Source organism: Gavia stellata, chromosome 19 (genome assembly GCF_030936135.1).
Source record: "Gavia stellata isolate bGavSte3 chromosome 19, bGavSte3.hap2, whole genome shotgun sequence".
Classification (NCBI taxonomy): domain Eukaryota; kingdom Metazoa; phylum Chordata; class Aves; order Gaviiformes; family Gaviidae; genus Gavia; species Gavia stellata.
Window position 1 is genome coordinate 13,576,291 of NC_082612.1, and position 15,166 is coordinate 13,591,456.

General features: G+C 46.5%; 1 protein-coding gene across 6 annotated transcripts in view; it reads right to left on the bottom strand.

Moving 5' to 3' along the window:
* Window positions 1-15,166, bottom strand: part of ELF2 (E74 like ETS transcription factor 2) — a 39,890-nt gene that overhangs the window by 6,263 nt on the left and 18,461 nt on the right. The window contains exons 1-4 of one of the 6 annotated variants that reach the window (XM_059826768.1): window positions 11,715-11,773; window positions 4,365-4,478; window positions 3,215-3,352; window positions 1,078-1,164 (exon numbers count right to left, since the gene is read on the bottom strand). In XM_059826768.1, the coding sequence (XP_059682751.1) occupies window positions 1,078-1,164; window positions 3,215-3,352; window positions 4,365-4,478; window positions 11,715-11,772 (397 nt within the window). In that variant the 5' untranslated portion in view covers window position 11,773. Of the gene's footprint in view, window positions 1-1,077; window positions 1,165-3,214; window positions 3,389-4,364; window positions 4,479-5,300; window positions 5,350-11,714; window positions 11,774-15,166 lie in introns of those variants that run through there. The other 5 variants (XM_059826767.1, XM_059826771.1, XM_059826766.1 and 2 more) reach the window with 5 other exon arrangements.

Below are 15,166 nucleotides of genomic sequence, written 5' to 3' on the forward strand. Positions count from 1 at the left end.
TATGTACTATCAAGTACACCAGATGCAAAATCTGTGATCTTCACTGAGGTCCACTGCTACACCCAAATCCAAAGACAGCAACAGCGGCCACTGCAGGGAAGTTTAATTACTGTTTACGCTGGTTTTCATGAGCTAACATCTGCACCATGTCAGTCACATTCTTCCTTGCCCTACTGACAAATGTGACAACTCAGGAGCTGTACCCAGATAAGGAATTATGTAAAGAGCGGAGATCTTCCTTTCAAACAAATCCCAAAATAATAGTGCCGCTGACCACTGCACACTCCTTCAGCTAGTATGCTGCCGCTGAAGGTCACTAAAGTTTATTTCTCCTAGCCACAGCAACATCTCCAAACAACTTTCAGAGCAGTAAATGGGGAAGAGATCCACATTTTTCACCTACAACCAGGAGAAGAGCCGATACACTGTATGCCAACTCAAAGGTAACCTGCAAGCAAATGCTCTAGTCTGTCTCCCTGCTGGGTGAATAGCAGGGGCTTGGAGTCCAAGAAAGGACCCACTATTTATCAGGAGGAACATTAGGAAAGTATGACTCTCCTGCACAAAATCCCTCACTCAACCAGTAAAGAAACATATCATCATTTGGTTTTCCCCTTAAGCCAAACTGAATCTTATTATTCAAGCAACATATTCCCACTGAAGTTTGTGAATCAACTAAGAAAACGTATTTTCAACCATCACCATTACAAACACCCATAAGCTGCTTCTACTTGAGAACAAGCCTTTCAGCAGTAGCTTAACAAATTATGTGTCTAGCACTAAGTTAACACACAACACAAAAGACAGCACGAGTCAATAAACACAAAGCAAAGCAAATGAAAAATCAGAAAGCCTGTTAACTGCAGAGTGTATTACAGGGCGCTTCTAGAGCAGTTCCACACATCTTTGTGCTAGATCTTGTACAAACAAATTTGAAGACATCAAATAGAATTAAAACTCTAATGAAGTCAGTAAAAGCTTGTTCACCAAACTTTTAAAGATCTGTGTGTTTCCTGTGACAGATACAATACATATATACTGCATAATTTTAAAGACTTGATAAATGGAAAAATGTACCTTTGCCTTCTCTAGGTTTCTTCTTTATACCTAGATCTGGAGACCCATCAGATATAGCCGATTGCTGGGTCTTCGGTTTACGGCCAGCTGCACGTAAAACATGAAGGGGGGAGTATTAATCATATGCAGAATGAAAGTATTTTCTAGTTCGTCTTTGCTGAAAGAAGCAGCTCGTGCATTTTCCTCCCCTGCCACTTCCTTGCTACAGGTATGGATAAACTTAAATTCTTAGATTACTACTACTACACATCCAGTTTAATTCATCGTTTGGTTGCTTATTTTATAGGCAGATTTAACTCAATTTCAGACAAGTTAATGGCAGGTGAGGTAAGCACCAAATGTATAAAGTAAAACTTCAATTTATTTGCATTATTCTAGTCCAGTGTCTGTTATGCTCTGAAATGTGTTATTTCTTCTTCTGCTTTGTTTTTTGGTATTCTAATATTGGTGTTGATCAAAGCATCAGTTTTCCTAAGAAACTGTACTACTGAAATCGTCAGCGTTCGTTTCCACCTTGCACCTGTCCATTGAAAGTATAGATAAAAGCTTCCACTCAGCGTGCGAGCGGTACTGCACGGGATTCACATACGGCAGGGCATGAAGACGGTTACACGCGGCACCCGCAGCCTCAGCGACGCAGGACGGCTCTGGGCGGTGCTGGAAGCCTACCTGTGCCGCAGCCCCCAGCTGCCCGCTGCCCATGCCAGGGCTGCCCTGTCCTGGCTCGCTGCGGGCTGGCAGGGCTCCCTCGCGCCTCCTCCTACCCTCCGCCTGCCCCTGCGACGAGGCTTAGGAGGGGACTCCTCAGCAGGCGGCAGGCTTAGAGCTGCCTACCTCCCTGTGCCAGGCAAATCCTCTCCCAGCAAGACCTGGGGCTTCTTCACCCTTTCCCACCTCAGTGACCTTGTTACTCAAGGTAAACAGGCCCAAGCAGGGAAGAGGATCATACCCCGTGGCAGCAGGCTGTCAACAGTCCCTGCTTCTGCCCTCTGTTAGCGGCAAGCAGCAATGATTAACTCTCCTACCTCAGGCACAAGAGCATTAATTTTTGCTGATGAACAATGTTCTTCATTAAACACTGAATTTCAACAGGCATTAATTATGACGACCAAAGTAATGGCTCTGTAACTATGGCTGAATGACCTTACACACGTAAGAGCAGGGATTTGGACTCTGTAATAAAATAAATTATTTACAAAATAACCTTCATAAAACTTCAGAAATTCCTGAGCACAGCCCTGTAACGCAATCTGCCCAGTAATGACCATTCAAACGGGCAATGAAATATAAAGAAATAGTTCAAATCCAGTGTACAGCTACAGCTATGGAAAAGCTTTAATCATAATTTTTTTGCTTATGTAATTTATAGTAGACTTACAGTTATCTGTTATGTATGTGTTTTTATTAAATCCAAAATGCATAGATCTTAGATTTATATCGCTTTATCACTACCTTGCATTTTTTTTCCTCTAAATTACAAGTAAATATTCCATCTTAGCATGTCTTGAAGCTCTAATAAAACAATATGCCTATAGTTATGTGAATTGTATTGGTGCCTGTAGGAAAACTGCTAGACCAGAGAGAAAACTCACAGGTGCCAACCTCTCATGTGGTAGCTGAACGCTTAGAACTCAAACACTGTTCTGAATAGTTTCTCCTCCAAGACACACCAATCAGACAAATAAGATACTTCTCTCACAAGGAAGGTCTCATACTGATTTTGTAAACTGATTTACGGTTTTGTAAGTTAGTATTTACCCCGCCGTTTCACTGGAAGATCTGCAAGTCTACCCACTCTCCAAATATATCCGTATTTCAGACACCAGTGGTTACTCACACAAGTCCTCTTTGAATCCTTCTCTACCCTTCCTCCACTCCATAAGCCGAGCTTAAAAGACACATCAAAGACATCATTTTCCTTTATGGCTTGGCAAAGCCCATTCTCTCACTACTTTTTTTTTTTCCTTACTGCAGACTCGTTTTCTAAGAACTCACATTTCAGACTCCAATCAGTGTGATTATATGAGCAGAGAAATCAGGTCATCTAAACTATCTCTACCAGTATCAATTGCACCATCTGGAGCAGTGCACATCAAAAATAAAGTCCGAAATTGCTGCTACGAAGAGCTATACATACCTTTTTTCTTTTTCATTGGTTCATGGATATCAGGGGAAGTTGGAACAGGCGATGCATCCATTGGTTCAGATTCCTCCGTTGATACCTCCACCACAGTTTCTGTGATTACGTCAGGTCTCATGGCCGCATGGATAAATTCTGGGGTTGACACACAAGGAGGGACAAAAACTTCCACTATGAAGGAGGAAAACAAACAAAAAAAAAGAGTATCTGATAAAAGTTCCTACCTGATTATTTTAATGTATGTTATATGAATTTATTTTAAATAAAACATATGCAAGAGTATAGCAAGATTCTGTTCCAACAACCTGCCATCCAGCAAATCAATCCAATCCCCCAAAACATGCACACTTGTCAGTATTGTTAGGCATACAACAACTATATCACACCAATACTCTTTAGAATTAAACTCAACTTTAAATGAAACAAACGAGAGCTTCATCTTTGATCCTTATTCCGATCTCCATTTCCTATTTCTAACTTTTGGGTTTCAGTTTGACCATTATTTCATCCAACACGTATTAAGTAACTTCAGAAGAAACATAAAGTAATCATCAACATTGTTTTTTTAAACTGAAAACACTTTGCAACACAGTGTATTCAGAGAGTCTTTATAAACTAGAAAAACAGATAAAAAAACCTTTTCCCTTAAAATAACTCTATTTTAGCAACTTAAAATGTCAAATTCACAGAACCACAGAATGGATGAGGTCAGAAGTGACCTTTAGAAGGCACCTGGTCCAACCCCCTGCTCAAGCAGGGCCACCTAGAACTGTTTGCCCAGGGCTGCGTCCAGACAGTTTTTGAGTATCTCCAAGAAGGAGACTTCACAGCCTGTCTGGGCAACCTGTGCCAGCGCTCGGTTACCCGCACAGTGAAAAAGTCTTTCCTGACGTTCAGATGGAAAAGTTCATTTTAGATGTGTAGCTACTCAAGGATCCCTACCTAACAACCTCTCTCAGATAAATTATTGAATCTGTACAGGGTGGAGAAATTACGTAAAAAAAAAATCAAACAAATCAGTAGTTTTGAAATAAGCAAGCAAATGTTTTAAAAAGCATACAGTTCTCCACAGAAGCAGGTTTCCCAATTTGCTTGTTTTACTAACTAGTGGCAATGGCTCACGGAGCAGAAACTGTGGCTGACATACCAGGACTCCTGGCATCTCTCAGGCAGGTCGGAGACTCCATATGAAGCAAGGCCTCTGCAGCTTCAATGGTCTTGTCCGTGCAGTGCACATTACTTCCATGAACCGATGCTTCCACTGTAGAAGGATAAAAAAAATAATGAGGACATATTACTTATCAAAGTCCATGTGTATTGCTGTACAACTGCACTACTCAATCCTAAACATGAAAACCCCAAAATTGTCAGGTGTCTTCACACCTTTTACACTTTCCTGTCAACAGAAATGTTTAGGGAAGACACGAGACAAGCAGAACCAACACTGTCACTTCTTAGATTAGATTTCTGGTTCACAACCAAGCTCCTCACTTCTATGAGGCATTCAAGAGCTTACAGAAGCAGACTCCTGGGATTTGGCTTCTGCCTTCAAGTCAACCAGAACAAACCAGATTGTAATGAGGATGGTTACAAACTAATGCAGCAGAGCAGGGAAATAGTACCACCTCCAACTATTAACTCATTAAAATCTAAAGGTCACCTCTCTTCAGATTTTCAGTCTATTTGGTTAAATATATATATATATATATAAAAAATACAAGATTAGTTTGCAAAACAGATATATCCAGTTTTGTTTTCTGACATTAAAAATATCTGTGAGTTGGGTTTAGCAGGCTTGGTTGTTAAAAAAAACAAAACACAAAGCATAACAAACAGTATGCAAGGTTAGGTTTTTTTAAGCCATAACCAAGGGAAGAAGGTAAAAATACCTCTTTTTTCAAGTTCTGAAAGTTTATGAAAACGAAGAAATTAATGAAAAATAATTTGAAGTAACTTCAAGAGAGCACATTTAAGTTTGATACAGCACAGATCACAGCAACGTGAACACAGCAGCAACACTAAAAAAACCCCCAACTTATCCATTAAAACTACAACCCTATTCACAGCCAACTATATTCCTCACCCTTGCAAAGGTTTTTAAAAGCGGCGACTGCAGCAGCACCTGTTGCACATCATCCACACTCCGGCTAAGGTACGCCGGCTCTCTCCAGTTGCTCTTTCCATGTATGGCCATCTGCTCAAAGCTGAACCGCTCCAGCGAGGCAGCCGGCAGCCCAGGAAATCTATCTTTAGCGTAAGCAGGGTCACCTATCTCCAGCGTCAGAGGACTAAAGAGGATTCGGTAATAATTCTCTACGAGAACTTCAAGGCACCTATCCTGTTACTGGAAACGTCTAAGAAACAACTTGAGGTTCGTTTAGTGAAAAGCAGGAAAAATACTGCTAGCGTTGCTTCTGACTTAAGAAAACGCTAGATACAAACTGATTCATGGGGGCACACGTGGGGAAAATACCGTCCAGCATACTGCAGTTTATTTAAACACAAGGATTAAAAACTTGAAAAACCTACCAGCCAGCAAACTAAACATATAAACCCGAAGCTGAAAGTGAAGGAAATCTGGCAGATGCACAAATGCAAAATTCTGGGTGAATGAAACGTCTCGCTGAACCAGCCCAGCTGCCCACCCGCTGGCTGGCTGCTGGGATTCCCACCACAGCCCTCTCCTGGGATGCTATTTAGGGAGCTTTATCTTTTCGAATAGTAGATGCCTGATAAAGCTGACATTCCACCACCACTTCACCCCAGGCTGGGAGCAACAAAAGCCTACCTAGGAGCACAGGAAAATCACGGTCTCTATTGCACACTGTCCCTTGGATAACCGCTGGCAAGCAGCAAAAGTCTTGCACTGTGAGCCGTTGCCTCACCTGCAGGTCCTGGGTGCTTCCCATGCAGCTCTGTTTCTTTCCCAAGCAGCAGTTTGGAGGTGTCCAGAGTTGGAGGCTGAACACCTGCACTGAAACTGAGTGGCTCTGTGGGAAACATTTTTCTTTCTAAACAGCAGCTTCAGTTGCACAGAAATCGATGACTAAGTTTCCCCTCATCTACCGTATAAAACTTTCCACTGATCATCAGAATACAAGAAATATATTCAGCTAGTCATTATAAACGTATCAATTCTACACCAATAACGAGAATAGAAAGTCCAAATCAGCATTTAATATATTATTCTTCTAAAGCATGAAAAAAGATTTAAAGCAGGTCAGCAAAGCTTTTCCACCAAACCTTCTGCCTCCCCCGCAGCAAAAGGCTGTACGATTTTCATTTCTGTTTCTGCTGGTTACCATTTTTGGGACAACTAGTTAGCTTGCTTCTGCGCAGGTATCAGGTTCAGTACATAAAGGACTTTGATAAAGAAACTCAAACAACAGTTGCCAAATTTCAATTGTAAGAGAGTACTGAATCAGCTTATTGAAGTCATCTACTCCTAAATGCTTAACAGCATACAAAATTTTCCTACTTTTGTATCCAAAGCATTTCCTATAGGGAACAGTTTAGATGCTACAGTACAAGTAAGAGGTACTTAGCAGAGAGCAGGAACAAGGCACAAAAGATAGCTGAAAGCCATCTTTGTACTTTTCCAGTATTACGGCATCCTGCTGGGGGGCTAGAGCGGAGGGAAAGGAGACACAACCCCCCCAGCATGAGGGGCTAGGGCTGCAATACCCTAACAGCAGAGCCAAGGAACTAAGGAGCCACCAGCCTTTGCCCCAAGTAACCCTTCCATTTCCAATAAGAACAGCACCATCTACTCCTCAAAAGCCTCTGACATTTGAAAATACAAACTTCATAAATGTTCTTCCAACACGAGTTGCTCAGGACTCCACTAAAATTGCCACCTAAAAAACATCAAGCAAAAAACAGTAACACTTCTGGCTTTGGCTGGAACACCACACATGCTGTCTGACTATCACGACAGTTAACAAACTAACCTAATGCTGTCAAAAAGGCATCTATTAAAATACTTACTAAATGAGCGCCATTACCAAGTTTGAAGTCTTCTCAGCTAGCTGCATTCTCCTTTAGCCAGTCCATGGTTCTAGCCTCAGAAGCACTTGTCTGCCCAGTGAGCATTAGGAGTTTTCAGTTGTGCTCAGACAACCTTATTGCACCCACATGTTCAGAAGAGAAAAGTGCAAATTTGGGTCTCAACACAAACTTTACATAAAATGTCTTTTTGCCACGCTAGAAAATGTCTAACAGAAGATGGCAAGTCAGAGCGCTCAGTCAGGAGACATGATACAGATGAAAAATACAGCTAGAAAAGATATCCCAAAAGCTGAAGGGGGGGAACAGGTTCTCTCAGAGAGGGGATGGGACAAAGAAAAACCAGGCAGCTGTTCTTGGAGATAACTAGATCAAGTGCCATCAACTAAACTACGCCTGTATCACAACACTTGGTAGCACTTTCCACAATGAAGACGGGGGAAAAACAGCAAGCCACAGGAGTAGGATTCTGCAGTAAAAAAAAGCCAACTTCAGTCAAAAGCCATCACCACAGAAAATCACTGGCACTTATTTACTATGCAGTCCCCTTCAGGCTTGTACAGCTTGTGCCATACAAACATACATCATCACAGCAACCTTCACCTTCTCTCAGTACATCCCAGGTTGTGATGCACAAGCGCAGTATCACAGCGGGCAGAAAAATTTCTAACCGAAGAATAACGTGTATGACCCGTTTCTTTAAAAATGCCCAATTCACAAATTTTCTATTATATTTATACTATCAACTATGGTACCACTGTGCACCTATAGAAGACTCACAAAGCTAAAACAGACTGTATTGCTTGAGTAAACAACTTAAGATGTAGCTCTGTTACCTTATATACTCATTTCAGGAAGAATATCACTTGCCCAAATGAAGCAAAGTAGTTTACGTGGATGGAAGTAAATTTTCCAGACTTTGGTAACTGAGTAATATGACAACTGCCATTTACCAATCTAGAACACATCAGAGCTAACACCACCACTTATCTTTCATCTTTTAAACCAAATCTCATCTTACGGCTTTTATGAAGAAATCTGATTCCTTGGCACTTTATTTTAAAACAGTTCATTAAAAAAGTTTCCGGTCTGTTTTCAGGAAAAAAAAAAAAAATCCTCTTAGGAAAGAAAGTAATTTCAACTTTTAAAATGTAAACAGTTAACTAGACTAGTTGATGTCTATCTTCACTGTTGACCTAATGTCTTCTAGATCCACTTTCTAAACAAACAGCCTGTACAGTAGATTATTCAAGGCTCTCAACAGCTGTTACAAAATACCAAACTTGGTAATTAAGTCTGACAGGGCTGTACTTCAGCTTTACAAAAGAGAATACTGGCAACATATCCATTTTGTAACAATACCCCCAGTCTTAACATATAACAAGAGTAACAAAATGAATTCAAGCAAGTGATGAGAGGAAAAAAGGGGACTGAAATTTTCAAAATGGTACTTTCTGAAACTGAGATACAGCTCCCCCCTCTTTATCTGAAAAGCTATCAATGTCTGCATTTACAAGGTCAACACTTAACTGTAGCACCTGATTTACAATAGCTTATCCTTTTATACTATCAGGCAACCAGACCAATACTTTAATGAAGAATTCACAATTCCAAGCATGGAACTCAGTCAAGAGTGACTACACATACACTAACAGACCTCATTAAAGTTTATTGGCGTTCACATGCTTGTTTTATCTCCGCATTTAAAAGACCACAGTAAACAGCAGTAGAAGGTAGTAACAGTGCTTAAGCCACATTTTAATTAAAAACAGTTGAATTGCCGGTACAGGTAATACCCAGAAATCATTCTGTATGCAACACTTGACTGGAAAAAAGGGCATTTTCAGTTTATTGCTTGTTTTATGGCAGACATTTGTTCAGAAACTGAAGAACAACTTGGGTTTTTTTTTTTTTAGTATTTCCCTAAGCCTGGCTTTATTCATTCAGAAGACTTTCAGCTGCATACAATGTAAGGATGGTACATAACCCACTGCGTACCTGTGATCAATAAAGAAGACAAGAGCAATCATGTCAAAACACTTGTTTCCCTGTGAGCTGTATGTTATCAGCCCAATATTGAGAGAAATATTAGCTACAAAGCCAAAACATATCCTTGTAAAGTCATTTAGGAGTTGCTCTTACAAGCAGTTAAGATAACCTTAAGCAGTAATGATTTTGGTCCAGCTTCCTTCCCACAGTTATCAAACACTCTGAAGTTTTGTCAACACTGAGGCCAGCAGCCACAGGAAAAGGCAAGGCGTACTTAATATAATCCCTTAGGATAAAGGATTCCTCTCTCGAATCCACGTGGTACCATCTACATGCATAAATAAGTAAACAGATATGGTATCCTGATAGTATGATGATGGGAATACTAGACGTGCATAGGTATCTGTATCCCTCACTGCAATGCAAATATCAAAAAAAAGAAATAAGTTGGCTGGGCTAAGGACATCAGAAAGAGCAATACAAAGGTCATTTGTTATTTATCTAAGGGCTGGCTCGCAAGCAACCTAGTTACAGAGACTTAGGAAGCTGTTGACACAATAAGCAACTAATTAAACGTGCTCTATTCATTGACAATCAAAAGTAAAAAACAACTAACTGAAACCTCCTGCAGTAGCAAGCCCTGCTGAAATGGGAGGTGTGTTCTACTGGCAAAGTGAAGCCACCTTCTCCATCGTACGCAGGAGAGTGTCTACATGCTTGCGACGTGCTCCAATTTTTCTGTTCTGCAGCAAAACAGCTCGTTGTCGGAGGGGGGTTTCTCTGTGTCTGGGCTTTGTCCCCCCCCTCCAAAAAACCCTGGGTGTTTTTCCACATGAAATAAAATAAACCATTATTAAGATTAGGCAACTTGACCCCTTTTTTTAAAAGGGTACCTTAATACAGTGGTAAATGACAGAGCATTTACCTTCAGGACACGTTCATGCTCGTACAAACCTACCGCCATGTCAACGCAAAACCAGTGTTAAGGTACACTCAACCAGTCCGTGTCCAGGCACCACCCGCGCAATTCGTTACCTCCAACACTACACGCTGCGCTGCTGCGTACCATCTCCAAGGACTACTTTAAAAAGTCGAGATCCACGTTGCAAAAACAAAAACGGAATCACAGCTGGCACGACATCCGTGGAGAACTGACGGTTTGACACCGCATTTGTGATTTTGGGCACTGTAACCTCACTCACGTTTCCCCCAGAGCTGTACCGCGCTCAAAAACCAGCCCCGGGCCCCCGGCGCATCCTGCCGTCAGAAGTGGCAGACTGAACAAAACCGAGGAAGGCCAAACCATGCCCGGCTCTGAACACGTCCCCGACAAAGGGCTGGGGTGGGGTGGGGGCTTCCAGATCCGATCGTGCGGAGGAGCGGCCACGAGATGCGCGGCACCGGCACGGGCCGGCAGCAGCGAACGGCACTGCCGCGGCCTCGCGCCTCCTCCCGCCGCTCTGGCCGCGGGGCTGCCTGGAGAGCCCCGCTCCGCCGCACCTTTCGCGCCTCCGCCGGCAGCCCGGCCCCGGCCCCTCCTGGCGGAGTCGGGGCGGGATGGCGCTCCCGCCGCCCCTGCCCCCGCCCGCCGGGGGCGTCCGCAGGGAGGGGCGGCCACGTGCGGCCCGGCGGCGGCGGCGGCGCCCCCACTTCCGTGTTTACACTCCGCTTCCCTCCAATTCCGTGCGCGCCCCGTCAGCGCCGCGGGGAGCCGCCACTCCGGCGCTCGCCGCGCGCCCATTGGTGGCCGCCGCGCCCCGCCCCGCCCCGCCGCCCTCCGGCCGCCAACGGCGGCGGCCCCCATTGGCGCGCAGCGGCCGCCACTCCCCCCGCGCTCGGGGGGCCCCGGGGGAACGCGCCGCTTCCGCTACGCAGCACCCGTGGGGGAGGGGGCAGCGCCCCCCGCGCCGCTCCCCCCACACACACCCCCCCCCCCGCGCCGCACACGTGGGCCGCGGCCCCCGCCCGCGGGCGCCTCCTCCCGCCGCCGCCGCCAGCGCAGAGTTTAAAAGGGCACCGGGGGGGGCGGGGGAGGGGGGAACGCGCGGGTGCGCAGCGCCCGGGCAGGCCGGGCCGCGGCCCTGCGTGCGGTGCGCGGCGGCGGCGGCGCTCGGCTCGCCCGCCCAGACTCAGACAGCGTGGCGGCGGCGGGAGGGGAGGGCCGGGCCGGGCCGGGGGTAGGCGGGCGGGAAGACAACAATCTCGCACACTTCCTGGTTCTCGCCCCGGCCGCGCAAACCCCGCAAAACTCCTCCGCCCGCCCCGCCACAACTTCCGCCGCGGTGGCGGCAGTAGCGGGGCCGCCCGCGCCGAGGGCAGGTGCCGCGGTCCGCCGCCGGCGGCCGCACGCCGGGCCGGCCGCTACCAAGGTGATCACTTCCTGATTGCCCTCCATGGCTTCCCCGCCCGCCGCCGAAGCGCGGCGTGCGCCGCGCCTTCCCCCCCCCCCGCCCCGCTCCCGCGCTCCCGCCGGCCCGGCGCCCCCGCCGGCGCGGTAGCTTACCGGCCCGGATGAGGAGGTCGAGCTGGTTCGTGGGCCCCTCATGCAGGGACGTCGCCATGTTTACGCTGCCGGAGCGGCTTCACATTGACCGGCGGGCGGGCGCGCGCCGGACACGCGCGGCGGCCGGCGACGAGGGCGGCGGGGCGCGCTCCCGCGGGGCGGCGCGGGGCGGCGGACAGCGCGGGCACCGCCACGGCGCGGCGGCGGGAGCGCTTCCTGCGGGGCGGCGCGGCGCACGCGATCCTTCCGCCGCCGGCCTCAGACAGGAAGTGCCGCGCCGGCACTCGCCGCCGCAGCGCGGGGCCGCCCGCGGGCGGGGGAAGCCGCCGGGGCCCCGCCGGCCGCCCGCCCGCCCGCGCCCCGGGGCGCAGGTAGGTGGGGGCGCGGCAGGGCGCGGGCAGCGCTTCCCCGCCCCGGCTCCTCGCCTGGCCCGAGAGGCGACGGGAGGCGGAGGCAGCGGCAGCCGCCCCGGCGCGGCCGCAGGGAAGGAGGCGCGCGGATCCGAGCGCAGCCCGTCCCCGTCCGTCCCGGCACAGCCCCGCGCGGGGACCGCCGCTGCGCTCCTTCGCCCCGTCATCCCGCTGCCCCCGGGCACCCGCACCTCCGTGCCCCGGTGACGCTCCCGGGCCGCTGCAGCCGGGCACGGCGCGTGCCAGTAAGGCCCCTTCTCAGGGCAGCGCTTCTCCGGGGGTAAGCCTGATGGGCCGCACCGGGCAACCCTAACACAAGAACAAGTTTTCCCCTCGGCACATTCCTACTCTAGGGATATTTTGCCAGAAAACTTCCGTCTTTCTGGAATGCAATCCACCTCGTCTCCTTGGCGGTCGCAGGAACTTTAGATGCCTTTTCCCGTTAGCCAGAGGCCCCATCCTTCATCACATCTAGCCCCTGAGCAGAGCTGGGGGTGAAAAAAGTTGCATTGCTTTCTTTAATTAAAAACCCCCGCACCACCACTTCTTAGGGTTATGTCCTCCCCCCCCGAAGAAGGACCTGCTTCAGTAACACCGTACGTAGCCTTCCCTGCCAGGGCCCTGGCGCGCTGCAGCTGGACAGAAGCAACAGTCGCAAGAAGACGTTCTCCAAGCTTCCCGGTTGAGTCCCTGCGCTGCTTATTCTCAGGCTAAAACTTCCGAGCTGCGTGCGAAGAGCGGCTATGCCAAGAAAAGCAAAGTATGTCCTACCTGGAGCTATGCATAGGGATCAGGCATAGGAACTCCTTCATTAACGCCACACACACCTGACTAGGCCTATATTGTTACGCCATTATTGGAAGGACCAAGCAACCACTTACGGCTCAAAGAGACTTCCCTGTACACAGCGGCTTCACAGCTGCATTAGGAAACGGTGAAGGGCACCAGCTGCATCAACCTGACAATAAGGAACCTCTCTCCCCCTCTCACATTTCAGTAGTCCCAGGATCTAGATCACACGCAAGAATTTAGAAGCCTTTTTCCCCAGCACAGAAATCACAGAATAGTATTCAGCATAAATCACCTCCAACTGGTAAATTCAGTACCTGAAACTTTTGACAGACCATACTCCTACTACCACCCTCAAGGCTTTTTAGGAATACAATTTAATGACTGTATTTATAGACCCAAATAAAAAAATCAGGCATTTTGTAGACTTCACTCATCTACTTCTGGCTGTAAGGAATTAAATTCGTCCATCATCTCATCAGATAATGAGCAAGACCTGCAAGCAAGACCATTCATTCTCACATTCAAGCCATGATATCTAAGGGTAGCTCTGTGCTAAAGTTTTGCCAGCTGAGCTCTTTCCAGCCAGAAGCATGGACAAAAAAGGCACCCTCTAGCCAGCTGTGACAGTGAAAAGCTCTCATGCAGACAGGGCTTTGCCAACAGCAGAGCACTCCTGTCAGCTTATGTTATTCAGAGAGGTGGAATAGCAGTGTTAACAAGAATTCCGTCTGTCAGCGTATTTCCACCAGGGGACTCTGCTGTGTTCTCCAGCAGAAGTGTTTCTAGTGGAGACAAGCCCAAGGACACGTAAAGGCATTTTAAGTAGGCACGCAATTAAATGTGCAATAAAACTTCATCCTCAAATTGAAGTGGAAGCCTCATGCGGTGTAGTTTGGCAACACTATAGATTCAGTTTACATACCAAGTACTGAAATAACTGTGTACTTGTGCCACTTTGTCTTGTGTACCTACTGTTGTTAAAAATTGTAATTTACCCACACTTCTCTTCACGCAGTTAGGTCCGCAGCAATAAAATACAGTTAATATTTTGTCGCTTTAGATCCAGATCAAAAGGTGCACCAAGACACTCAACACCTTTGAAAATCCAGACCTGTGTCAATAGGAGTTCACACTCACATACTTTGGAAAAGATGCATTCATAGCTTGTTGCCTTACTGTTTGCTATGTAATTCAGTGAGGATTGTTTACTGATTGCAACTTCCAGTCACAAACTGAAGTGTTTGACTCATATCCAAGTTGTTCTCTCTACCCCCTCCGGGCAGAATGAAGTTTTGCCTAAGATATGTGGACTCCTTGAATAAGTGCATTCAAGTAATCTGCGTGTGTAATTTTTGACAAACACCATGTGTCCGAAATGAATAAGAAAAAAAAAAAGTGTAAAACATCAAGCTCTTGGTTTAATACCAGTTTTCTAAGCAGCATTTATTTACTACTGCGAGCACCGACCTAGCCCAGTGTTTGCCAATTCACATGAAATGGACTCGAACAGCTGCACACATTATTCTTCACGCTCTGATCATACGTAGAGAGAGTGTCACTGGATGTCCAACGGATTCCAGTCAGTTGAAAAAAGGCCAAGCCTTTAAAGGCCACTTTAAAGATTATAATAATGTAAGCAACTGCAATAAATCTATGAAGTGATCATTTTGACCTGTGCCCAACTTATTTCTACAAGTACAGTATTAAAGCATAACACTGTCTTTAAGGAGGAATGCCATTTTCCCAAAAAGTTGTGCAGTTCCATCTATTTAAACTATATGATTTCCAGTATTTTATGCTGAACACCAATTGATTTGTCATGCTAATAAAATCTTACTATTTCAGGAAAAAGAGACAGTCATAGGGAAAAAAGTAAACATGCACTTAACTTTTTAATCTCTTTTAAAGCCTCCTTTCTAGGCAGAAGGCTGACAAAGGGGGATACAAAATCTACTCAGTGGTGGGTGGCCCAATGAGGCAAGAAATATTTACTGTAATGTAACAGGACCACATGAAACTGCAGATTAACTTATGTTTCTCTGACACGAAAAAAAGTAGAAAAAAATATATAGAAACAGATCCCCAAACAGCCTCATTCTTTGTCAGACAGAAGTATATTTATTAGCCTATCTTTTTTTTTTTTACTGTTATTGTGCGTAGGGAGACTAAGCTTTATTGTAATCTTTTAAACCACAAGCTCAGCTGTCAAGATAGCCAGATAGACCGACCTACAAGCTCATCGCATGGTAC